This window comes from Python bivittatus, unplaced genomic scaffold (genome assembly GCF_059951505.1).
Source record: "Python bivittatus isolate LINGU-HERP-01145 unplaced genomic scaffold, Pbiv_v1 ctg000200_np1212, whole genome shotgun sequence".
In the NCBI taxonomy this organism is placed as follows: Eukaryota; Metazoa; Chordata; class Lepidosauria; order Squamata; family Pythonidae; genus Python; species Python bivittatus.
The window spans coordinates 910,006-935,411 of NW_028277040.1; the positions used below are offsets into that span (position 1 = coordinate 910,006).

Genomic DNA, 25,406 nt, shown 5'->3' on the forward strand with positions numbered 1-25,406 from the left:
GATCCCTTTATCTTCCTCTTAGAGACCTTCTATTCATCTGTTTCCATTTTCCCAAAGTTCATAATAATTTCTTTCTATCCCCAGATTAACACTCAGTTTGTAAATATATCTAGTAGGGACTGAGAGCATTGAGCTTAATGCTACTTTATAATGCTACTTTACTTTATAAAGAGTAAACATGTTTAAGTTTGCATTACAAAGTTTACCATTACATTATTTTTATTTTGCATTTTGTTTGACTAAAGTATATAGTTACTGAAATGATGGAGAACCCCTTATAAGTATGGTCAAGATACTTTTAAACATCCAGAAGGTTAACCCACTAGGTTTTAAATCCAGGCCAGTCCATTGTGTAACAACTGGTTCCCAGCTTTGAATATTTTAAAAAATATGTCAATCCATACAGCTGAAGCCGCAGACCAATTTCCTGGCAAGCTCACATACTCCATCAATCAGACTTCATGTCTTTCTTGAACATTTCCCTTATGTTCATTTTTTGTGGTCAAAGCACAGCAGCTGAGTAACTGTTTGGGATGACACAGTGATTTTCTTCCAGAATTGCGTGATAACAAATGGGGCAGAATTTCTGGAAGAAGGGGGGCAATTTGTCCCAGGGGAGATAGATTATTGTCCTCGTATTTTTCCCTTTCAATTCAAGGACGATTGATTATATCTGTTTATTTATACAATTTACATAGCCATCTACAGCAGTGACTATAGGTGGTGAACACAGGATTAAGAACAAGAACAGCAATACAATTTTCTAGAATAAGCACCCCAAAACTATAAAATGAAATATGCCCGAGGTCTTTAAAAAACAAAAAACAACCCTAACTCCATTTCTAATCAGTCAGACAAGAACTAACAAATAAACCAACAGCCTTGTTTAGCCTCCTGGCCTGAATGCCTGAGGGAATAGCCAGGTCTTTAATGTCAGCTGAATCAGGGCTGTCCAGAACTCCAGGGAGATGCTGTTCCACAGGGCAGGTAGTGTGGCAGAGAAGGTGCCACTCCTAGGTCCCACAAGGTAAGACTGCCTAACAGAGTTCTAATGGAGTGAGCAAAGCACACATAACCTGGTCCTGTGCCATGTAGACTTTGTAGGGAATAATTAGCATGTTGAATTGCCCTCGCTGGAAGCCAGTGCAGAAACCTGCTGGAAGCCAGTACAGTTTGCCACACAGAGGTGTTACATGAGAGTATCAAGAAGAGCCCAAAACTGTCTGTGCCATTGCATTCTGGACCAATTGCAGTTTTTGAATGCTTTTTTAAAGACAGCATCATATAGAGCACATTGTAGTAATCCAACCAGGAAGTGATTAGGGTGTGAGTGACAATGAGTAGGGCCTCCTGATCCAGAAGCAGGTGCAATTGATGCACAAGCTGAGCTGGTGCAGAGGCCTTCCTAGCCATGCCTGCCACCAGCTCTTTGAGCAGAAGTCCAGAAGGACCCCAAAATTGCATGGCAGCTCTGTCTGGGGGAGTGCAGAAAGGTGCGTGGCCTTAAGAGTTAGTTAATGGGGAAGCACAGAAGAGTCAGTAATGTTGCACAAAAGAGTCAGACATTGCAGAAATACACCATGTGGTTTGTTTGGTTTGACCTAGCATGCTGCCTAAACCCAGCTATTATGGCTTGTAAACCATTATTTATGCATGCAACCCAGCACCCTTTTTTGTGGCCCTCAGCATTTCCCTGGAATGACTGGAATCAAACTTTTGAATCATTTTAGTATTGGGGAGTTGCTTGGGATTTTTAAGGAACAAAAACTCTGACCTTGCTTTTCTTATGTACAAAATTAGAAGAGGACTGTTTCTCACACAACTGTACTGAAAATTTTTAAAAATCCATTTTCAATTTGAGCAGTTAAAATATGCCAGTGGTAGTTTTGGACCAGGCTGTATGAGAGCATTGGTTACGTTAAAAAATCCAGTATTATCAGTCCAAGGGGATAACCATCACAAATGGGTACAGACTGTTGAAATGGCACAGGCTTGATCCTCTGGTGCCTGGGCCCCCTTTCCTACAGACAGATGCAATGATCAGGACACCAAGACATCCTACAGAATCGGAGACACCTGGAGCAAGAAGGATAACAGAGGAAATCTGCTTCAGTGCATCTGCACAGGGAATGGCAGAGGGGAATGGAAATGTGAGAGACATTCATCTTTGCAAGCCACAGGCATAGGTAGGTGATATATCTGGGTATTTATTTATTTATTCTTTATTTGCTTTTATAAAAACTGCTTTGGAAAATCATACATTCAAATTCAAAATGATAATACTGTGTTAGAATCTGAAAACAATAAACCCAATACAATATATAAAACAACTATAAAGCCCATAAAAACTAAAAAAAACCTCTGCCAACTAATTAAGTCTGGCAAAAAAGAAAAAGCTAAAATCACTAGCATCACTGAGTCTCTTCCTGCTTGGTGGGCTTGACTTGATTTAGTTCTTTGGAATGATGGGAGCTTAACCAAAGGCTGAAAATATAGACTCAGTTACCCACAGAAATGTACTCAGTTTGGGATGTGCTAGTTATAGCTATCAGAAATGTTACTGAGGGGAGGCATTTTAGCAACCATGTGGAATCTGTATTAATGAACAACTGCAAGATATGTAAGTGGCAAAACCATGACCATGAATATAATCCAATAAAGCCTCGATTTAATGGACTATTCAGGGAAAAAGGATGTTCGTTAATCCAGGATGTATCTTAAATCCAAAGGTTCCCTTCTGTTTTGTTTTGTTTTTTAATTTTCCCTTTCCAGAAATCAACTACAGAGAAAAGGGCTCTTTCCTAACATAAAGAATATTTCTTAAAATATTTGAGTTATAGGAAGGTAGATTCCAGTTGAATGTTTTGAAAAATATCCTAACAATAAGAGTAATTTGGTAGTGGAACCAGTTACTGATGGACATACTAAATCCCCGCTTTGCTGCCTGTGTGCAAACAAAGGCTGGATCTTCCAGGGGATGTGTACAATTGGGCTCTTTTACTGGATAGTGGGTTGGAATTGATAAGCCAATTGGCCCTTGTCATCACGAGGGTAAATGCTTTGTCAAGATAATCTTAGAGCAAGGTGATCAAAAATATTGCTGCATTCCCAGCAGAAAGCATGCATTCAGGTTTGCTGTGATGTTGAGAAGACAATCTGGATGATAATTTTGGTTCCAGCCAAAATAGTAAAAACAATATTTTTATTATTAATGTTGGAAGTTCCAAAGTTCCACATTAATTCAACTGCAATAGATTAAGTGACTCATAGGAAACTATCAAGATTCTGTCTCTCCATCCGTCCATCCATCCATCCATCCATCCATCTATCCAATTATATGGCTCCCCATCACAAATCCATGACTGGCTGGCTAACGATGATTAAAAAGAAGATAAAAATAATCATAATCTTAATCAAGTGATATATACACTATTTCTTGCTGACTGTTGCAAAACTTAATTGCTTTTTTTTTTTAATGCAGGAAGTGCATCTGCAACTATCACAGATGTACGAACTGCACTCTACCAACCCCAGCCCCAGCCTGCTCCTTATGGGCATTGTGTAACTGACAGTGGCATAGTGTATACGCTGGGAATGCAGTGGCTTAAGGCCCAGGGAAACCAGCATATGCTTTGTACTTGTCTGGGCAATGGAATCAGCTGCCAGGAAACAGGTAGGACATATTTTTAAATATTTATTGGCATACAAAAGATGTTTCGATCATTTACCCTATGATAATGCGTGTTCCTAATGCACGGGCATAGGTTGGACTGAAGGTCACTACAGGTAGTCCCTGTGTTAAGAACACCCAGTTTACAGATGACCCATAGTTAAGAACGGAGCCTATTGTAGCAAAATTCGAGTTAAATACACAACGGTTTGAATTCATTGCACAATATTACTTACACAGTATTATACAGTAACACTGTTTCAGCTTACATATAAATTTGACTTAAGGACAGACTTTGGGAATGGAAGTCATTCCTTAACTGGGGACTACCTATACTACACTGAGAAAAACAGAAATTATTAGCATCATTTATACATGGTCATGTGATCGGTCTGGCCTTCATATGATTAATCCTATAAAAGCATGATCTCCAGATCAATGGATTTGATGTGAATATAGTTTAGTGTGGCTGGCCTTGGGGTCCTGTTATCTTCTCCCTCCAAAACCAGCTGACATTTTTTTATACACCCCCCAACACACCCAGAGTGAAATCTTGATTTCTTGGACCTCCGTACAACAGACTTTGCTAGCAATTTCCACAGTGATTTATGTCATTTGTGTAGTGAAATAATCATACAAATGACATAAATTGATGCAATTAACATAATTTGCATCATTTGTGTGATGACATCATATACAAACAATGACATACTCCAAGATTTAATAGTCAGGAACAATGATCATAATCCCACTAGTCGGTATAATTGAGGTTTCACTATAATACATTTTGTTGTATAAATGCCAAATATTATTATTAAATATTGCTCTGAAACCAGATAACACCAATTTATAGTACACAAAGTTATGTTGCCTTATGCCTGTAAGTAGACAATAGGATTATAATGTGATTCTGTGTTTTAAAGCTGTGACCCAAACTTATGGTGGCAATTCCAATGGAGAACCTTGCGTTTTCCCATTCACCTATAATGGAAGGACTTTCTACTCATGCACTTCTGAAGGACGTAATGATGGGAATCTCTGGTGCAGTACAACCTCCAACTTTGACCAGGATAAGAGCTACTCCTTTTGTACAGAACAAAATGGTAACCTTTTCAGAGGAAAAATCTCTTGGGGAGAAATAGGATGCAGATTTTAGCATGCATTGGGAAAGTGTGGGTAGTAGTCGAGACCATATTAATAGAAACCATATTAATTATAATTTTGCATTATTTCACTGAGTACAGTTAACACATGCTTTTTTAAACAGTCTGGGACTGCTACCTTTCCCTGGATCTCTTGGAAGGATCTAGTTGACTATTACCAGAGGCAGAATATTTATTTTAGCTACTTTTTACCTTGTTAAACTTCAGTATCCTACGTTTTCTCCTTTGTTCCTGCCCACTTTTATCCTGAGCATGCCCACTTTTGGAGTGTGGCCCTCAGTCTAAAAGTAGTTGTCTGCTCCTGTTGTAAATGATTGCTCCTTGTTTTTAGACTTTCAGAAAGTCTGAAACTTTTGTTTCTTGTTCCATGCTAAAGTAAAACTGGGCAACTATGGATTGGAGTCAATGTTGCAATTATTTCCTAGCCAAGGAATCTTGTTCATTAGGAATTATTGGGGCTAATCAGTGTTAGGGGGTTTGCCAAAAGTTGTGTGTTTTGTGGTCATCTCACTAACTAATCCAGTGAAATGCATACAGTATGCAGAAATGTTCACAGATAAAAATAGGGCGTTTGTGCCATTCTGCTCACTTTGTGTCTCCTACATTTGTGAGGAGGAGGGGGATTAAGAAGAAGTAAAACTAGTAGTCTGCATCTTTGGTTTTCTGTCTGTGTTTGGCTGGCATTTCTTTTTCTTTTTTTAAGATAGAAGTCCAATGACTATATTAGGCTAGAAGGGAAGAAGTCTCCTGAGTCTGATGAGTGCAGTGCTCTGATGTCACTCCCTAGTCAAGCTGGAATTCCAAGCCAGGTTGCCATATATAGCAGCAGTCAGAACTAGCAAGGCGCGACGGTGGCTTTTTTAGCCCACAAGGTCTGGAGGGACATTTGCCTTAAAACTGGGATTCATTCGTGTAGTCTAATACTTCAATGTCATTTTATTAAAAGAGAAATTGCCGACCCAAATAATGTTAAAAGTTTTTTTTTATGACTATCCACTATATAAAGGAAGCATACCACGTGTTAAATTGGATTAAATCAGGCATGCTTGTGAAATTCACATCTGAATTTCTCCTCAGACTTTGGGGGATTTTAAATGATAAGAGTATATTTTCTTGTTTCATCATAGCAGAGAAGCTTTAGCAATATGCCTTCCTTTAATTTTTGATCTTAGGAGGTAGGAACAGCATAATTCTGCTGCTGTCATGTACATGACAGTTCGTCTTGCAGAGGACTGTGTGCATAACCTGAAAACGCTGTGTTAAAATCTGCCTTACAGTTTCTCAAAAATTTCCTTTCCTGTACCAGAGGTTTCTATTTTTCTACCATATTTTCAGAGTACTTGTGATTTTGAAGTTGACTGGAGATGGTTGTTCTTTATTATTATTGTTATTAGATTTTTATCCCACCTTTTATATATTTTGGTCAACTCAAGGTGGTGAACATACCTAATACTCCTACCTCCTATGTTTCCCACCACAACAACCCTGTGAGGTGGGCCGGGCCAAGAGAGAGTGACTGGCCCAAAGTCACCCAACCGACTTTCCTGCCTAAGAGAGGCCTAGAACTCATCACGCACCATCATTCCAAAGCTCCCTAACTGTCCACACGTTCCTGATTGTGGATTTCCCATTTTTACCCATGAGAATTTTCCCCCAGTTGTCCTCTTTCAGTGAAATTCTGAAGCAAATAGTTTTTCATGAGATTGAATGAGACCTGGTAGAACAAAACTAGCTTGAATTTTTGGCAAGGAGCTACTGTACAGACCAGCTATAGATCTGCAGATGCTTTCATGCATTTTGGAACCAAGACAGGTGTGAGGGTAGAGTCTCCAAAAGAGGATGGAGCAAAGCATTCAGCCCATTTCTCCACGGGGAGAAGGAATGAACAGAAGTAAAATGGGTGCTTCAAGCTTTGCTGTAAGGTACTTGACACCAATTTCATCCCTTAACGTTCTTGAAGCCCCCCTTCCCAAATGGGGCCTAGTTGTGGCCACTTGGGAAATATAGTCTTTGACATGCAAAGCCCGGTGCAGCTCTTCAGCTGATGGAAGCTGCACGCTGACCTGACCTAGGAGTTCCATAACATGTCTGTTAAGTGCTTTGGAACTCTAGAAATCTGGCATCTTACTTTACAAATATGTTCCCAGCTCTTACACTTATAGTCAAAGACTTGGAAATGTGACCAATTTTTATTAGATGGCTGATAAGTAAAAAAAAAAAAGCTCTTTTTCACACTTTATCTTCCCAATAGTTCACATAAAATGGCAAAGGTTATCATTCTTTTTCTTTGTTTCTCTTTCCCATTCCTCAGTTTCTTATTTCATAACATTTATTACATTTTCTTTAAATGGTGATTTCCCATTTGCCAGAAGAAGAAAAATGATTTCCTAATAGAAGAAAAATGATTGTAGTAAAATTTTCAGAAATAATTTTTATGACTGTGGTATGCTGGACAATAGATACTAAAGTAATTGGCAGGTACTAAGCTTTAGTTATAGCATTTATTTGAATAACAACTGTTTCCTTGCAGTGTTGGTTCAAACACGTGGTGGCAATTCCAATGGTGCCCTGTGTCATTTTCCTTTCCTCTACAATAACCGCAATTACACTGATTGTACTTCTGAAGGACGAAGAGATAACATGAAGTGGTGTGGAACTACCCCAAACTATGATGTTGATCAGAAGTTTGGATTTTGTCCCATGGCAGGTATATTGCATATATGTTTTGTTAGGACTCAGTGTTATTTCTTAATTCTTGGGGAATTATGAAATATGATGTGTTATAAACATTCATTCAACTTGTATATCAAGTTAGGTGCTGCATATAAAGATTAACCTCACTAAATTTGTCTACAGTTTTATTGTGGGAATAAAATTTGTGGGAATCTATTCTTCCCTTAATGGACATTCAGAATACAGGGTTCAAATAACTGCATTATGAATTAAATTAACTCTTCTGAATAAACAGAGATTCATATTTGACGTGCTTGGAAGAAAATGGATATTATTAGCACTGGTATAAAGTCAGTATGGAGAAAAGAAAATTCCTAAGGGTTATTTTCATGAACAAGAAGCATGTAATAACCAAAATAAGCCTAATTCATTTTTATATGTTGACTAGCTCATGAGGAAATTTGCACAACCAATGAAGGTGTTATGTATCGTGTTGGAGATCAGTGGGACAAACAGCATGATATGGGCCATATGATGAGATGCACTTGTGTGGGAAATGGACGTGGGGAATGGACCTGCATTGCATATTCCCAGCTCAGAGGTATTTTTGGTTTGGTTTGTCATTATGCATAATTTGATATAGCCAATTAGAGTTTGTGCAGTAGAGAGTATGTTGGAGTTGGGAAATCCTTGGTTCTCCAGATGCAGTGGTTACTCACAGTAGCTCAAGTAGTATAGTCAATAGTGAGAGATGCTGAGAGCTGTCTCTGAAGGGCCACAGGTAACCCTCTCCTGAATTAATTTGTAGACTGCACTTGGGAAAGAAGGCTATGGTATAGGATCAATTTCATTTAGCTGTTAAATTTGTCTCATATACAGCCAACAATGAGTAATAATTTACAGAACTTCATTTCCTAAGACCTACTACAGCAGGAAAAATATGAGGAATATACTACAGTACATGTGAAAAAGTCAGTTCCTTGAAACCTCAGAGAATCATAAGCAAAGCCTCTGTGACAACATCTCATGCACAAATCTCTTATTTACTGTGTGTGAATCTCAGATTTGGTTCTCCGTGTCATTGTCCAAAGGAAAGTATGCACAAAGCCAAAACCAGTCAAAGGACATGACAAGATGTGTGAATGAAACCATTGTTATTTGTAAACTATGGTTTATGGCTTAATACCCATATAATGTGATTTGTTCACTAAACCATTATTAAACAAAGCGTAGTTTAGCCTGATGAATGAATCAAGTTACTTTATGATATAAGCAATTGTAGCCAGCTTACTACTAAGTGATAGATAGCAAGGTAGCGTTTATGTGGGTATGGGTTGGAGTGAATAGTCATTGCAACTTTGAGGAAGGAATAACATATTAGTGACTCAAGATCTGTTCAAAGATGATAAAGAATATGAAAGCTTATAGAAACTGCACATCATAATTGATTTCTTTTACACTTTATATGCCATTCTTGTTTTTTTTGCTGGAAGCTTTTTGAATATTTGAAAAACATGAACAGTTTGATTCATGAGAGAGTATGTGGAGAACAATATGCAGCCATGCAAAGTTGCAGCCATTATTTGTTCAAAGTAATCAATGATACAAATATGCTTCTCTCTTGAAATAGATCAGTGTATAGTTGATGGAATCACATATGATGTTAATCAGACTTTTCACAAACGTCACGAAGAAGGACACATGCTGAACTGTACATGTTTTGGCCAAGGTCGAGGGAGATGGAAATGTGATCCTATTGGTAAGTTCATTCCTTTCATGCTTATAGCAACATAAGGGGTTACCATCATGATTACATCAGTAATTTTAGGCCTGCTGCAAAACTGGCAGTAACAGTTTGTAATCGAATATTACCTTTCTAGAATTGTACTTCAAAGGAACCTCTGTGACTTATGTATGTCTATATCTTTCCAACACCCTCAGCCTCTTGCTTCTGTTCCCTTTTCTGTGCTTTCCACTCATTTGTGGGCTGCAGAAGACAGCCAAACAGTTGCTCTTTTTCCTAGTATGTTGTTATTCCAGCCTTCATGTAATCCTAGTTAGACGGTCCTATGTCTCAGTTTAGAAATCTAAAGTTTTGCTAAACTCATCAGAAGTATCTGGGCTGGGTTAATGTAGGCTTTCGCAGAAGGGGGCAGGGAGGGCAAGCGATGACGTGTACATCACAACACAAACTTCCCTTTTCTTTGTGACATTTGATGCAAATATATAAGGGGCAGAGCTTCAGTTGTGACATCAGAGTGCACATTGTCATCATCACAGCTAGTGACAAGCACCTCTGTGATTACGGCACTCCTGATCTAACACTATTTCTTCCTAAGAATGAAATTGCTACTTTTTTCTGTCAAAAACGCCCATAAATTCTGGTTCAGGAATTAAATTAGATATTTGAGCTCTGGGCTTTTAATATATTTTTTCTCATAATGAGTTCTCAGCACTCCACTAGCATTTTGTGATCATATAACACGAACTACAAATCAGCCAGCCCAAATTTAGCCTAGTATGTTGTGTGAACCCAGTCTGTGTGCTTAGTTTATGTTTCACCGTGTGGTGTGAACCAAAAAATTGGATTGAGGAAACTATGGTCAGGTAATGTGTGGTCATAGATACTAAGTTTTTTCTTATTTAAAAAATTGGCAGGTTTACATATTACATTAAGCCATTGTTAGCTGAATAAATTGTTATGTGGGTTCACACACTGTATCACATGAAAGTGTATTGGGTTAGCATGTTGTATGAATCCACTCAGCATGGAATGTAAACTATGTTTATGATTTGCAGACCATATTAATTCAACCATGTTTTTCTCAATCTAGTATTCTGAGTTTGCAGGACCATAAACCAAACATGTAAGCTGTATTTCTACAACACATTAGGTTAAAATGTGGTTAACTAGTTTGTGGTTCAGTGCATTGTGCAAACTAAGGGTTGCTTTACCTTTGGTGATAGAGACAGTCAGAACTTTTAAATAGTTGGTGTACTCTCCCCTTACTCCCTTCCTTCTCAAGATTAGATCTCATTTCCATCCCCTTCAGCTATGTCCCATGATCCATTTATCCTGCAGTTCTCAGTTTTTAAAACAAGATCATTACTTAGGCTAAAATTAGGACATTACATTATTAATTGGATATCCTTCTTCTCTGGTATCAGATGTATTCTGCATCTTTTCAGTGACACTCTTTGGCAGATTTACATTTCCAAAATAAAGGCATGCATATTTAACTAAGTACCTCTGATTCCAGGAAAATGTTGCTTCTAAAAATCCCACCCATTTATTACCCTGAGCACTTTTTGGCCATTCCTCACCTGGTCTCAGGAAAATCTCTTTTTTGTTTCCTTAGCTGTTCATTGTATTTGTCACACTGATTTTTATCGTTCTCCTTTCATGCCTGGGTAAGATGAGAAGGATATAAATTGAGGTAAAGGAGGAGGATTTGTCTTAGGATAGGGTGAAAGAGATGATAAGAACAAGGCTACGTGAGGTAGAGCTTTGAGTACCACTGCAGTTGGGGCCAATTGCTGTGATTTCCGACAGCTTTTCTGGGACTATATCATTTTAGGCTGCAGATTGGAATTAAGCTTGTCTGAATGTTCTCCTTGAGGCTGTTTATCTTCTCAGGTTTTTTTCTCTGAGGTTTAAAAAGAGCCTGATTTCACTAGGTTAGCTTCTTAGAAGCAGGACACTTTTTAAATGGGTCAATGTTTAACTATACAGTTGATTCCCCTCACACTGAATGGGCACAACTCCAGTTAGGGCCATATCAAGTGAGTCTGTGTGTAACGCATCCTTTAGGACTTAAAACATTTGTAAACACCATTTTTCCATCTTGTGCAGGCAGTACTGACACAAATTAGGACAGAAACTTTTCTTCTTCTTATCAAAGGCTGCAATAGTGTGGAGGCAGCAGAGAGAAGTAGAGGGTGCTGCCTACCCCATGGGGCAGGAATGAGAATGATGCCTCGTGTCTTCCCCGGAGGAAAGACACTTTTTAACCACTGCTTCTGCAGCACTTGAATCCATTCACTGGCACAGCTTATTGCCTCCATGTTAGAGGGGCCAAACAAACCCGTTTTCTCTTAATTACAGGAAGGAATGTCCAGAAGGTCCATAAATCCAGGCTTTTTACAACCTGTCCTCCCTCTTCTCCCAGCCCCCCAGAAGCTGTTCAGCTGTCTGCTGAACTGATAAGTCTCTGGAATGCAGCGCCCACCAGCCGGCAAGCTCAGACCTGGGGTGGGGGCTTGGAAGCAACTTACTCTGCCAGTGGCTATGCTGTTGAAAACAAGCACTAGGCACTGCTGCCTTTTTTCCCCATAGCAGTATCCTATAGCATACTGGCTTTCCGGAGCAGGACATTTTTAAAATTACTGAGCTGCTTTCTGAGGGTCCTTCCATCTGCTGTTGATCAGATTATCTGGTTTGTGTACAACGTACTAATTTGTGGTTTGTTTAACCATGGTTTATTGAATGAGCCACAATAGTTTGCTTCACCCATTGCACTAAAATGGAAACTATGTTTTACAATAGCAACCGTTGTCTAGTGAAACTGGGCTGCAAAAATCAGGATGGCTCTGGCTAGCAGCAGAGAGATCCTGATGACACAAACTCTGTCTTCTGCAGTTTCGCAGCCTGGATCTGGTAGCCCTACCATTGTGCTTACACAACATCCTAATATAATGTCAGGGAGATGTTTTTCAGCATATTTCCCTTTTTGGCTTTTAATCTTCATTAATGGCAGCAATGCTGAAATATTGATGAGGAATCAGTCAGCCAAATTATTAGGAAGTTTATGTATACAAAAGTATATAGAGCAGGAAGATGAGTTTATGGATTGTTTTAAATAAGGATCTTATTATTCTGTTTTTCTCTCCTGAAGAGGATTTCTTCATTTAGTGCAACAGACTGCCAATAGAGGCGAATATGATTGCTGCACCACTACCAGAGTATTAGATTTTGTTTTAGCATTGCAAATAATGGAAGCATTATAAGCCGTTATCTGGAGGTTGAGTCACGGCAGCTGGACTCCTCTTCTTTTGGTTTGGTACGTTTTGCTGCTTGTCCAAGCAGAACTGAAGAAGCTGCTTGGACAAGCAGCGAGACACATCAAAGCAAAAGAAGAGGAGTCCAGTTGCCGTGACCCAACCTCCAGACAATTCCACTTGGATGACTGAGAACCTTCATCAACTTACTATAAGCCATTACATTCTTAAGTTGTGTTTTTTGTTTGTGTTTCAAATGGTATGGTATCTTGTCTAAACTAGAATAATTTGTATGACAAGGTTTTATGAGCTATTTTACCTGAGTTTGTTTCACATGACTGTGTTTTGCAGTGCCCTTGGTAAAGGGTTATATCCAAAATACATCAGGCTCCTCTAATACAATGTTTCCCTGGGAATCAGGATATATTCCTTTTCCTTTTTTTTCTCCCTTTTTTCCTTTTACCGAACATACTGAACCAGGAGCAAACACATCGCATTAAGCTTAGTCTGACATATTAACCTGAAGTTTTTTGATGTGGAAAGGTAGCTCAATATGTTCTGCTCAAGTCAGAGGATAGGGTAACTCACACAATCTTTTCTTAAGATCTTTTCAAAAGTAACTTGGGATCAAATTCATATGGAAATTTCAGCAGCCATCAAAAGACCTGCTTAGTCTCTAAGCCAGCAGACCCCACCCTTGTAATAGGCCTGAAATAACTGCTTGGTGTTCTGTTTTTAGACCAGTGTCAAGATTCAGAAAGCCAGACCTTTTACCAGATTGGGGAGTCATGGGAAAAGCACGCTCATGGAGTGAGATACCAGTGCTATTGCTATGGCCGGGGTATCGGAGAATGGCACTGCCAGCCTTTGAATACATACCTAGGTAAGAATCCAAATCTATGAATGAGAGATGTCACATGACTTGTTTTCACATGACTCGTGGCATGTTTTCTGAGTAGATTGTGATACAACTTTTTAAATCACCATTTTAAATAGAGAAAAATTCAGAGGTCATTGAGTCAAACGTAAAGATCCCGTGATAGCATCAGTGGCTAGGTTTGTAGTTGTGCTAACTACTCCTTTTGAAATAAGCAACATTACACAGAAATAAGAAATGGTCAGAGAACGTAATGCTTCCACTGCATTCATATAACAATTTGTTCTTTAAAATTCTCATGCTTTTGTTTTTGAGGAACTCTACATATTTTTCTCTCTTCCCATTTTGACATATTCACTCTCCTTCAAATATTTGGTTTGCAGTTTGAGCCTTTTTCATTCTCTCTGTGTGACCCAACCAGCTCAATGTAACTTGTTTATACTGGTCACTCACTTTTATACTTAGTCCACGTTCATTCAGCATTCTTGAATTCATTCCTTCTTGACCTTTTTTACATACATTTATACACACTTCTTAAGTAACTGATTCCTATTGTATTAAACTTTTATGTCTTTTCTGACACGCACAACTCTTATTTCCATTTAACAAAGTGGGCAGAAACATACTCACCTGCAACCATTTCCACTTCTTTTAACAAACATACTACCAGATACTACCGACACCTTTTAGCAGCATTTGCAAATTTTTCCATCCATTTTCCCACCTTTAGTAACTTGGAGTTGTTACTATCAGACACAACTGCCTTGACTTTTGATACATTAATTTTCAGACCATCTTCCTTATTTCATCTGTCTTAACTTTGCTGCAAATCATTCAGGTTCTCAGCCAACAGTAGCATAGCATCGACTGCATTACTTGTATTTTTATCCATAAATACATTAAACAAACAAGGGGACATCACACCTTCTTGTCTTACTCCCTGATCAATTTTGAATCAGGGAGTTGAATTATTCACACTTGCTTTACTCCCCTCATATACTGCTTTTATTACATTTAGCAATCAACCTTCAACTTCATATCCATCCAGAATGTTCTGTAATTCAAACCTATCATATGTTTTCTCTGAATCAACAAATATAAAATACATTCTCTTTTGCACAGTCATATGTTTCTCAGTGATCTTCTGAAAAGCAAAAATCAGATCTGCACTGTACTTCCCTAGTGTTGCTTGTTATCACATCTCATACCCTTTCAATCAGAATCCTGCCAGACACCTTGCCAGGCACATTTAACAAGCCAATCCCCTGTAGTTTTTGCATTCAGTTTTGTTACCTTGTTAGCAGAAAAGAACAGTAATGGCATTCTTCTAATCCTCAGGCACAGATGCAGACTTCATGCACATTTAAATAAGTTGCACAACCAGCCAATGAAACTGTACTGGTATTTTAACATGGTCTCCAATTCCACCATCAGCATTTGCAGCCTCATCATTCTCAAAGATTCCCTCATCATTTATGACTCTTTTCATCAGTTTTGCCTTGGACACTAACATAGAATTCACTTCAGTTTTGCTCTTTGACATATCTTTATATTTCCCACACAAATATCTAAAATATTTATTTGAAGTATTCCTTCACTTAGTCTCATTCCAAATCATACCACCTTAATTTTTAATTCATTTCACTCTGTTACAGGCTCCTTGTTGAGCTCTTTTCACTCACTTCTAAAATGTTTTTATTTCCATTAAAATTACTGCATTTCCTCTGACTCTTTTAAGCTTAAGCATTCCTTGCTCTTACAGTCTTTACAATCCTGTTTTTTCTGTCTTTAGACAACATATGAATCTTCCTCTTATTCTCATTTTTTGCACCAATTATTCTCTCTGATGCATTTTTTCTCATCCAGTCTCTTTCACTTACTAATTTCATGCATTCTTTTTCATACTTCCCATGACTGTAATTGTACCTACTTCTTCAATACTTTGTAATGTAATCCTTTCACTGTGTTCCACAAAGCTTTCATACCGTCTTTTCTGCATCCAGCTTTCCATTCGTTTGTTGGGAGTAATATGTTTTCTAACTTTTTTTCATGCAGGACTTGTTCTTTCTCTTCTTGCAGGCACTCTGCTTTTACTCTAGTTTCTTTCATTTCTTTTCTTCTATGTTCACTTTTTCCCAAAATGCACTCTTAACACTACCAAATTCTGGCCTATCCTGCATTCAGAATTTCTCCTCACCTTTGTTATTCTCAGTAATTCTCTTAGTCTTTCATCATAAACAATTCCTTTTCTATCTGTGCATATTAATAGACTGATGCTTAAGCCACGCATCTGAAAAAAGCAGACTCTTTTCTAAGCAGTTGCTCAACAGTCACCATTCTGATTCATTCTTGGGTTGCCAAATGGTCCAGTCAGTTTTTCTTGTACTCTCTCATCTCATTTCCACCCATCCATTCTTGTCCCCTGACAAACTAGTTTTTGTTTTTGTTTTAACTTCAATCACACTCAGAATGTTGAATTTTTCCCAGAACATCTCCCTAGTTCTTCCAGTAACACCACTGACTGGAACTTAACATACAACTAACCACAACCTATAGTGAGTTGTAACCACAGGTATGGTGTGCCATAACATGCAATAAAATAACAGTAAAATAGTAAGATTGTAAAATAAAGTAATAAAAAGAGTATTAGATGTTACAGCAAAATGAGGCCAAAGCTGCAACTAAGAACTTAAGTAGTTATTTCTAAGTTTAAATGACAGCAGAACAAAAGTAGCAACTTGGTTGCAGACAGTTGGGAACACATCTGCAAGAAGATAGTTCAATTTTTCAAGGTCTAAGCCCTTGAGCTCACCTACGATCAATAATTTGTCCCTGATCTCATTGTTAATGGGGCAGTGGAAGGCACAATGGGTAATGTCCTCCACTTGACCAACACCACAAGGACAGAGACATTGTTCAACAGGGAGCTTACAAAATCGCCCTTTGAGATATGCTGAAGGCATGGTTTACAGATTCCTACTTTCATCACCATCCAGAACAACCTAGATGGCACTAGTTCACATATTCTGACATAGATTTTAGACCTTTCATTCACTTCCTTGCATGTATTCATCATGTTACATCCTTCCATTTCCCTTAGTTTTACAGATACACAACTTGCCAGCATACTTTTGTCTATATCCCACCAACTAGGAAGTACATATGTGCTGACGATGCATTCATGGATGTATGCTAGTCATACTCTCATGTATTTGGTTCATACAAAGCTAAGAGTATACATATATGTATAGTATAACCTTGATTTATGACTTTGTATTGGGTAAATCCAGGAAATTATAATTTATTCAGTAAAGCCTGGCTAAACTATGACTTAGTGCAAGGTGTGGTACAGATTATTGCCATTCTAGCTGAAGTTTTAGTGGCATCAGTTTCCAATGCATACTCAAATCTTACCATGAACAGACCTTTCTTTCTTGTAGCTTTCCCCAGTCTGGGTGCATAAACACTTTTTCATTAAGGAAAAATGAACTGGCAGTACTTTGGCTTGGAGAAGTAATATAGGGTAAAAGTTAGTTTCCCAATTTTCTCCTTCCATTCAGTTGTGAAAGGCTTCAAAACCACATTTGGTGGCAGTGGGGAATTGGTATTGCTGTTTTCCTTAGTTGAGTATTATGTTATGTTTTGTCAGTACCTAAAGTATAATGTGAAACTTTCCAATTTTGTTCTATACTATTGAATGAATTTTACCAAAATCCTAATAAAATATTCTAAATTTCCTTAAGAACTGGAACTAACTTTTGATTCAACTATCTTTGGCTTAGTATTTATATTGGAAGTTCAAGTGTTTAAAAAACTTTACATACACAATCTTGTAATTTGTGTAACAGCCTTGTAAAAAAGAGGTTGTATTATCTGATATGCTAATGGAAGATGTGAAATTAAAGGAGGCTTTCTAATATATGACTGAAATCCAGACTCAGTTAATGCTTAGGATAAAGCAAAATATCCCACAAGAGCCAAACATTCAAGTTCTGCAGAGTTCTTAATCTCAGTCCAGATGTTACAAAAAGCAGGAGATGAAGAAGAAATGTGAAAGTCCAAAAATTAGGCTGGATGTTTCAAACTCACTCTGCAATTCATAATCAGTGCCAAGATGGAGGTTGTGGACTGGATGCATTTTTGTTAGTGGTAGATGTTACTTTATTATTTACTATTCCTTACTTGATTTTTACAATATGCTACCTTTCTTCACCTAGTGTTAATCTGGAGATAGCAGCATCTGTGGGAGGAGCAAAGAAGGTGGGGTCAGACTGAGAAAAGTAGCATAACGGCACAAGCCCCGCCTCTTTTCTATATGCACATACATACCCTCAAAATGGGCAGAGCTTTTGTCATTCTGATGAAAGCAAGGGAGAGTGCAGATGCTGCTGTCTGAATGTTAAATATTCCTGGCATGATCAGATACCTGAGCAAAAAATTTTAACTTGACATCTATTTCTAGGAACTCTATAGATATGGATGATACCATTTGTTTATTGTGCTTCAGTGTAACGCACAGTCTTTGATTAAGAATGCAAATAACTAACATTTGTGCTTGAAAACCACAATTATTGCTGCAAATAAACGGGATAGCTCTAGTATAGTATTCCTAAGTAACAAGATCTGATTTAGGGTTGGGTGATCTTTATTTTTCTTATAAAACTATGGCTGATGTATGAATAGTTTTCAAATTCCATGGAACTTACATGAAAAGCTAGGTGTAACTAAAATATTTGCTTATCTTTATATCAACAATGATGCAATAAAAGGCCTTTCATCAGATTTACATCCAATATGAACTTAATGCTTCTTTTTAAGTGTTTCATTTAGTTAGGGATATGGAATGTGGGCATCTGTCTGTAGGGCCAGAAAGTTCTGAAAAGCAGTTAAGAACAGAGATTGCAAGGGCATTTTGATTATCCAGAGCTGCAGTGATGCTCATGCTAGAAGCAAGCTGAAAGCAGGAGTGATCCATCTGCCTCACACCAGGTTACGCTGCCATATAGATGGCCCAGTCACTTGAGTGATGGACTAAGTTAAATATCTCGAGAGAAAGCAACCTCACTCAGTTAATCAAAACAAAACAAAAATCCTGAGTCACGAACTAATCTAGAAATCATTTCCAAATATAAACATGAATGTAGCAACTTGAGTCAGATCATGAAGCAAACATACTTTCCATTTGGTTGGGAATCATCTTATCGAAACACAGAAAATTGCCTTAATCAGTATCATAATGTGAAGTTCCTGATGCAATGAAGCTTCTGCCTCTAGGCAGACTATTTCCCACATTTCTTTATTCTAACTTAAGAGCTATTCCTATATTATTCCTAACATACTATGTTACATAGTAACATACTAACATGAGCAAGAGATGTAGAGCTTTGCATGACAGACCTGCCATAACATTACCCAGGCCCCATAATAATTCACAACAAAGTTACAGTCAGTCTGACACATCACCATTCAAGGATAGTTTGATCTTACTCATCCCAAAATGCCTTCCTGAAAAGTCATGTTTTCATGGCTTTTCAGAAACATAATGAGGAGGAGGTGGTCTGGATATCGACAGATAGGCTGTTCCAAAGACTGTACGAGGTGGTTGCTGATAAGGGATCTCACATTCTCATGGATGAGAATGCGGACTCCTTGCATAATAGAGAGACTTGGCTAAGAGAACAGTTGAGACATTTCCTCCCTAGCGTTATCTCCCTAATCACTGCCTGTTTTGAGCCCATGCTGCTGAGACTGGGTGGCTGGGACTATATCAAAATCCTGTTGCACTATCCACCCTGCTGGTATCTCTTACTCTGGGAAAGGGAATTGAGAAAGTCACCGCCCCCAAACTCCAAGCAGTCCTCATGTGAGTTGGAATAATATTTATGAAGGTTTACAAATGTAAAAAAGAATTCTTCTCACTTTCAAAGACCAAAGACACCACCCCCCAGCATGGGGGTTTAGGGATTTTCAGGGATCCCATTCCTCTTAGTTGTGCTGATATATCCCATTTAACATCAGTGCCCGTTTAAGGCCTGGCATAATAGCCCAAGGGGATGAACCTGTGACAAGAAGATAAGATGAATTAGAAGGGGTTTTTTTTCTGGTCTGGTTTCTAGGCAGGTATAAATGAGGACTCACCAAAGCATTGTGCCATGCAGTTAACTGGTGGTTAGGAAAGGGCCAGGTCCCATTTGTCTGATTTTTTTCCCCCAAGGAAGAGTGAGGAAATAGAACTTTCTGTAGGCAGGATTTTATTATTGCCAGATAATGTGGCAATAATATGACTCAGGACTTGGACACCTATGAGACAACCTACTCCCCGTGGCTTTTGCCCATCCAGTCTCATTCCAGGTCCCTTCCTGTAGGGTCATCTACAGGGAACCAGGCTTTCTCTCTTGCAGCCACACTTCTCTAGAACAGCTTACCACCAAGATCAGACTAGCTCCCCTGCTGTATAGTAAGACAGCCATTGAGGTCTGGCTTCTTAACAAAATCCTAGGAGCAGATCTTGGGTAAGGTAGATTCTGAGCACTGAGTTGGGCTTGGATAATTTTGCTATTATTGTGTACCACAGTTTTACATTTTTTGTACCATTTTTGTATTTTAAGCATTTTATGGTAAGAAGAGGATGTAAGTCACTCAGCATCCTGCTGGATTGGAGTGGCATATAAGTCCCTAGGACAGCAGGTTTAAAATGGCAAACTGTTGGGGATGGGGGGACTTAAGCAGTGTGATTCTACACCTGTGCTGACATGGAATGTTGTTTGTGTGCAGCCATGTATAACCTTCAGTTGAGATGAATAGCACATTCTGGTGAACACTGAAGAGAAGCAGTATAAATTAAACTCTTAGATTCCTTTCATTGGCTTTTGAAATGATACTTGTTGAGCCCCAGGAAGTCTTATCCAACTGTTAAAACAAACTTCTAATGAAGTTATGTGAAACATGTGTACTCTCAGAGGGGTGGTCAATGCCTTTCCTTACATATACTTTGTTTGATGGAAAAGGAGAAATAACCGAGCATTGCTTTGGGAGTTGGGATGCCTTTGAAATGGGGGTTGTTTTTATGGAAGCTTTTTAAACATTCCACAGGTATGTGTGTTATACACTTATCCAAACAAATACATAAAACGGGGGACTTTTTAAAAAGGAAGAGTTTAATTGCTAAAATAACAGAGGTTTTTGCAGAGTAGACAGTTGTTTGCTGATGTGCTGTGGGAATTTGTGTCTTGTTCACAAAATTCTGTAGGCTCATTCAGTAGCTAAATGAATCAGTATTTAACTGGAAAATTTATGCATGTGGTTAAAAAAAGTAAATAAACTAAATAAACTAAAAACAGGAGCTGTGAATTTAGTGACCTTGACTACTTTTGAGTGATGTCAGCCAGTCAGTAAAGCTCCTGCTGAACCATAGAGTAGCCAGACACATTTTAATCAAGCATATAATTAGATTATGACACACTGTATCATACAAACCTAGGAAATGAAGCTAATTGAGCAAGCTACAATGGTTAATTTAGAGTTAATCTTAGAGTTCCATAGAGATCTGGGCCATGTTCAGCCTCTGAGGCTAAACTCTTGCTGAAAATAAAAAAGATAACATATGAAAACAAAATAAGAGCCCTTGAAAAGAGAGGGAATGCAATAGTTTTTAAAAATACATTTTAAAAAGCAAATGGCTAAACTTGAATTCTTTTAGCTTGAGAGGAAGGCCAAATGGCCATCCTGTCCGTCACTCTGCCCCACTGCGGTGGGGGAGGGTATATCGAAAGTCTCTGATTGCCTATTAAGGGTCTTGTATTGGATTCCAGTTAGAATTATTTTCTTTCTCTTTTTCTTAGCTTATTGTAAGCCACCCTGACCATACATATGCTATAAACAAACCAACAAACCAGAGATGTGGTGTAAACACAGAATCTTATATTCTATAGCCAATGGCAACTAGGATTGGGTTTTTAGGTTTAAAAAAAAAACGGAAGAGAAGGATTTGATTGGGGCTTTCCTCCCCAGGCTTCTACTTTTGACTTACTTCCTTTCCCACTCATGGGGGAGTATTTTTTTCTCCAGTGCTTAAGGCTGAATGTGGGGGGTGATTTTGGTGAGAATCACAATGAACTGTCACTTTACTTTGCAAAACCTTAGATATAGCTGCTGGTTCCCCACATACATAACATAAAAGACAGATTGGCTCTGTATTTCAGTCTAATTTTGTTCACCTGGTTGTGAGGAACGTAAAATGGAAACCCAGGAGCCCTTCAAGACTAAACGAGCAATAATGCGGTAAAATAAATATGGAAAGACGTACAAGTATGGCTACAGGGTCCACATGACCACTAGATGGCAGCAACGAGATAAAGAAAAGTGCTGTCATCCCACAATCCTTTGGGTTTTTGCAGCCCAAATTTAGAAGCCCCAACACTAAGTTCTGATGATTAATTTATAAAGATTACAGTACCTTTGAAAAGCATTTACTTGTGCCCTTATGTGGCAGCAGCTCTTGACTGGGTGCCAACTTTTTAGTATAGCTTTCCTCCTGGCCATAGAGCATTAGTTGCAAACAAATGTTAGTACAGGATTTAAATATACACCTATTTTCCCCCTCATCCCACTTTCCTGTAAATTGTCTAGGGGACTAGTTCCTAAAGAAAGAGAGGAAAGAATAATATTAAAAAGCTCCACATATGGAGTCATAATTTTTGATGCATAGACTCACTGACAGGCTATACCTTTTACTTGTACCCTCCCTTAATCAGTTTGGCTACAGATCTCATTACAAAGGTAACTAAAAGTGAAATGATTTGTGAAAAATAGTTCATTAAAACCAGGGATACCCTGTCTGGGCAGCCAAAATTGGGAGGACTATTAAATGGCAGCAAAGAGACTCTAAACTAATAAGGATAATTTTAATTTTAGGTTCCTCTGGTCCTGTCCAGGTGATTATCACAGATGTTCCAATTCAACCTGATTCTCATCCTGTCCAATGGATTGCACCTGAGTCCTCTCACATTTCCAATTATATTCTTCGCTGGAAACCGGTAAGCCCATTTGTCACATAGAACTCTTCTTCTTAGTTCAGACATTCAGAATTCCTTGCAAATTTATAACTGCAATTCAACAAGATCATAAAAAAGCCTTTTAAATCTAAGTTTAGATTTGTGTTAATACTTGGTTGTGCTTTCTAACTTGGTTAAGGACATATTTTGTGTGTTGCAAGAGATTCAGCAGCATGGAACATCAGTTGTATCAGCGTTGATGGGTGAATTCCTTAAAGGAACCACCTCTTTTTCCAGACTTGTGTGCCTTTCTATTTAGAAAAATGGTCCTTGAAGTGGGCAACATAGTTTATAAAGCACAGCTTTATTTATTTTTAAACAAAGTCACTTGGCTGGAACAGGAATAGATGCTGTGTTTAATTATGCCAGAAACAGGTGTTACGTTTATCTTCCCCTCTCTCCTTCTGGGTTTTTGATGTTAAGTTGCCCTGTGCAAGAGTGGATAGTTGATACCATCTTAGCCTTAGGCTAACACTAATTGTTCATTAGTGGAAACTGAGGCTAAATAACCATCTGCTGGAGATGCTGTAATAGTACATGCAGGTACTGGGTAGGACGTTGGACTGGATGATCTCTAAGGTCCCTAAGGTCAATATTTGCATTCTATGATTCTAATCCAGATGCTGTCTACAATATTACTATTCAGATATTTAAGCAGGGTGTGTATATTTTTATCCTAGAGTGTACCTCTTCCCTTTTTCTTGCTTTTCCTTTTCATCATTTTGTATTTTATTGTTATATTCTAATTGAGAAATCATCTCACCAGATCTCATTTTCAACTGTAGTCACATTTGCCATCCTTTACAAAGAGTACAGATTCATTTTGTTCATTTCCTATACTTTGAGCGTCAGTGTATAGACAATGAAGGTAATGATGAATTCTTCATTGACTTTTCATTGGGTGGTTTAATAAGCTCTGTTTCAGTCACATTCCTACATGGTTTTAGGATAGAAGAATGTTTGTCTGAAGTAAGACTTCAGGGCTATTTCAGCTCTTAAAGGATTCAGTTTAAAGCCTTTCTGAACAAGCTTGTCATCTCTGGTCAAACCCTTTTTTACCAATCTTTGTGAGATGCCACCAACTTGTCCATCTTCCAAATAATTCAGATTTTTTGGAAGTCCCAGAAATCCATTTCTTCCCTTCTTCCATTGAAATGCACATAGAGTTTTAAGACAGATATTAGCATTCTGTATTTTTGCAGATGACTTTTTGTTCCTTTCCAAACATTGTTGCTAAAATAATCTGGTAGAAATTAAAGCCAGTAGCAATAACCCCAAGGATGGCACATGTAACACCTTTGCTGTGGGAGCTGCATTGGGTGCCAGTTTGCTTCCGGGTCCAATTCAAGGTGTTGGTTATCACCTTTAAAGCCCTACATGGCATGGGACCAGGTTAATTGAGGGACCATCTCAACCCTGTTACATCGACCCATCCTACCCGGTCAGGTAGGGAATATATGTTACGGACCCCATCAGTTAGGGAGTGTAAACTATTGGGTCCAGGAAGAGAACCTTCTTTGTTGTTGCTCCCGCCCTATGGAACACACTCCCCCCAGAGGTGAGACAGGCCCCTGCTCTCCTGGCCTTCCAGAAAGGAGAGAAGACCTGGCTTTGCGTGGGGCTTGAGGAGGGGTAACCAACCCGGGGGGAGGCTGGCACCCTGAAGACGCTCCCGTAGGTCAATAACTTCTTAAATACCACCAATTCCTTGGGTTGTATTATTTATTTATGAACGATGTTTTTATTGTATTTTAAATGGTTTTTTATTCTTATTGTTTCGTAAACCGCCCAGAGTTGTTCTTTGAGTGAGATGGGTGGTGACTAAATTTGAAATATAAATAAATAAAAATAATCCCAATAGAAAGAAATATTGCAGAATTCTGCTACTAAAAGTTCTCATGCTGATATCCATTATGTTTAATTCCTTTAGAAAAATTCTGGAGTGCAATGGAAAGAAGCTAAAATTCCAGGCTATTTAAATTCTTACACAATCTCAGGTCTGAAACCTGGTGTCCTTTATGAGGGACAGCTTATAAGTGTGCAGCATTATGGCCAGAGAGAAATCACCCGTTTTGAATTTACCACCTCTAGTACAACAGCTATTTCCTGTAAGTGTGCAGATTTGCCTTTACTACATTTTATTACCCTGAACTGTTTGTATCATTTTCATATTTTATTGTTTCAATTTATATTTATATGTTGATGTAAACCGCTGGAGTTGACATAGCTTTTTGATTTTGACAGTGAACTTTGACCTGGAGGGCAAAGCAATGTACTTTTGTCACATCTTTTAGGTCTGTTTAGTTTGTATCTCTTCCAACTCTAAAACAGAGGGAGGACATAATTTATTGCTTTGGTAATTACGTTGCTGGCTTGTACCACTTTCTCTGTGTTGCTGTTTTCCAACAAGGTTACTTGCATCTTCCCTAAACTGAAACCAGAATATAATTTTTCTCTGCTTCTGCTGCTCTAAATGGGGTGCTAATAGCTGTAGAAGTTTTGCCTTAAGCCTTCATTGCCCTTAATTATTTTCCATCTCCCTTTCCCTAAAGAACAGGATTCAGCTAAGAATTTCTTATATTATTGGGATGACATAAAGCAGTATATGCCATCAGTGTTAACCCTGAATTAATAACAATATTATAGTACTAACTATAGCAGTGATAGTAATGAGGATAAATCTATATTCATTTTTAGGTTATTAAAAGATTGAGGTTTTTTTCACAGTTGTCATCAGCTGAGTATCTGTCCCTATATTTGCAGATTTTAATTACTTGTATGTGGTTGAAAGTCAGACTTGCCTGTCAAACATGGTTACTCTACTGTTTTCTGCACATCCAATCATGGATGGAAATACTTCTGTGTTTCTGAACATGATTTTTTTGCTAACAGTTTAACTGTACAGTTTATAGTTAAAAATATATAGAAATGATACTAAAACTTATTTTTTTATAAACAGAAACGAAAGCGAG

At 38.2% G+C, this 25,406-nt stretch overlaps 1 protein-coding gene across 9 annotated transcripts in view; it reads left to right on the plus strand.

Annotated features, from left to right (window-relative positions):
• FN1 (fibronectin 1) overlaps positions 1–25,406 on the plus strand; it is an 83,253-nt gene that overhangs the window by 11,809 nt on the left and 46,038 nt on the right. For all 9 annotated transcript variants that reach the window (XM_088135575.1, XM_025164132.2, XM_088135576.1 and 6 more), the window contains exons 7-15: positions 2,028–2,186; positions 3,482–3,673; positions 4,594–4,773; positions 7,364–7,540; positions 7,955–8,107; positions 9,137–9,265; positions 13,244–13,387; positions 22,295–22,416; positions 24,365–24,542. In XM_088135575.1, coding sequence (XP_087991701.1) covers positions 2,028–2,186; positions 3,482–3,673; positions 4,594–4,773; positions 7,364–7,540; positions 7,955–8,107; positions 9,137–9,265; positions 13,244–13,387; positions 22,295–22,416; positions 24,365–24,542 — 1,434 coding nt within the window. The remainder of the gene's footprint in view (positions 1–2,027; positions 2,187–3,481; positions 3,674–4,593; positions 4,774–7,363; positions 7,541–7,954; positions 8,108–9,136; positions 9,266–13,243; positions 13,388–22,294; positions 22,417–24,364; positions 24,543–25,406) is intronic.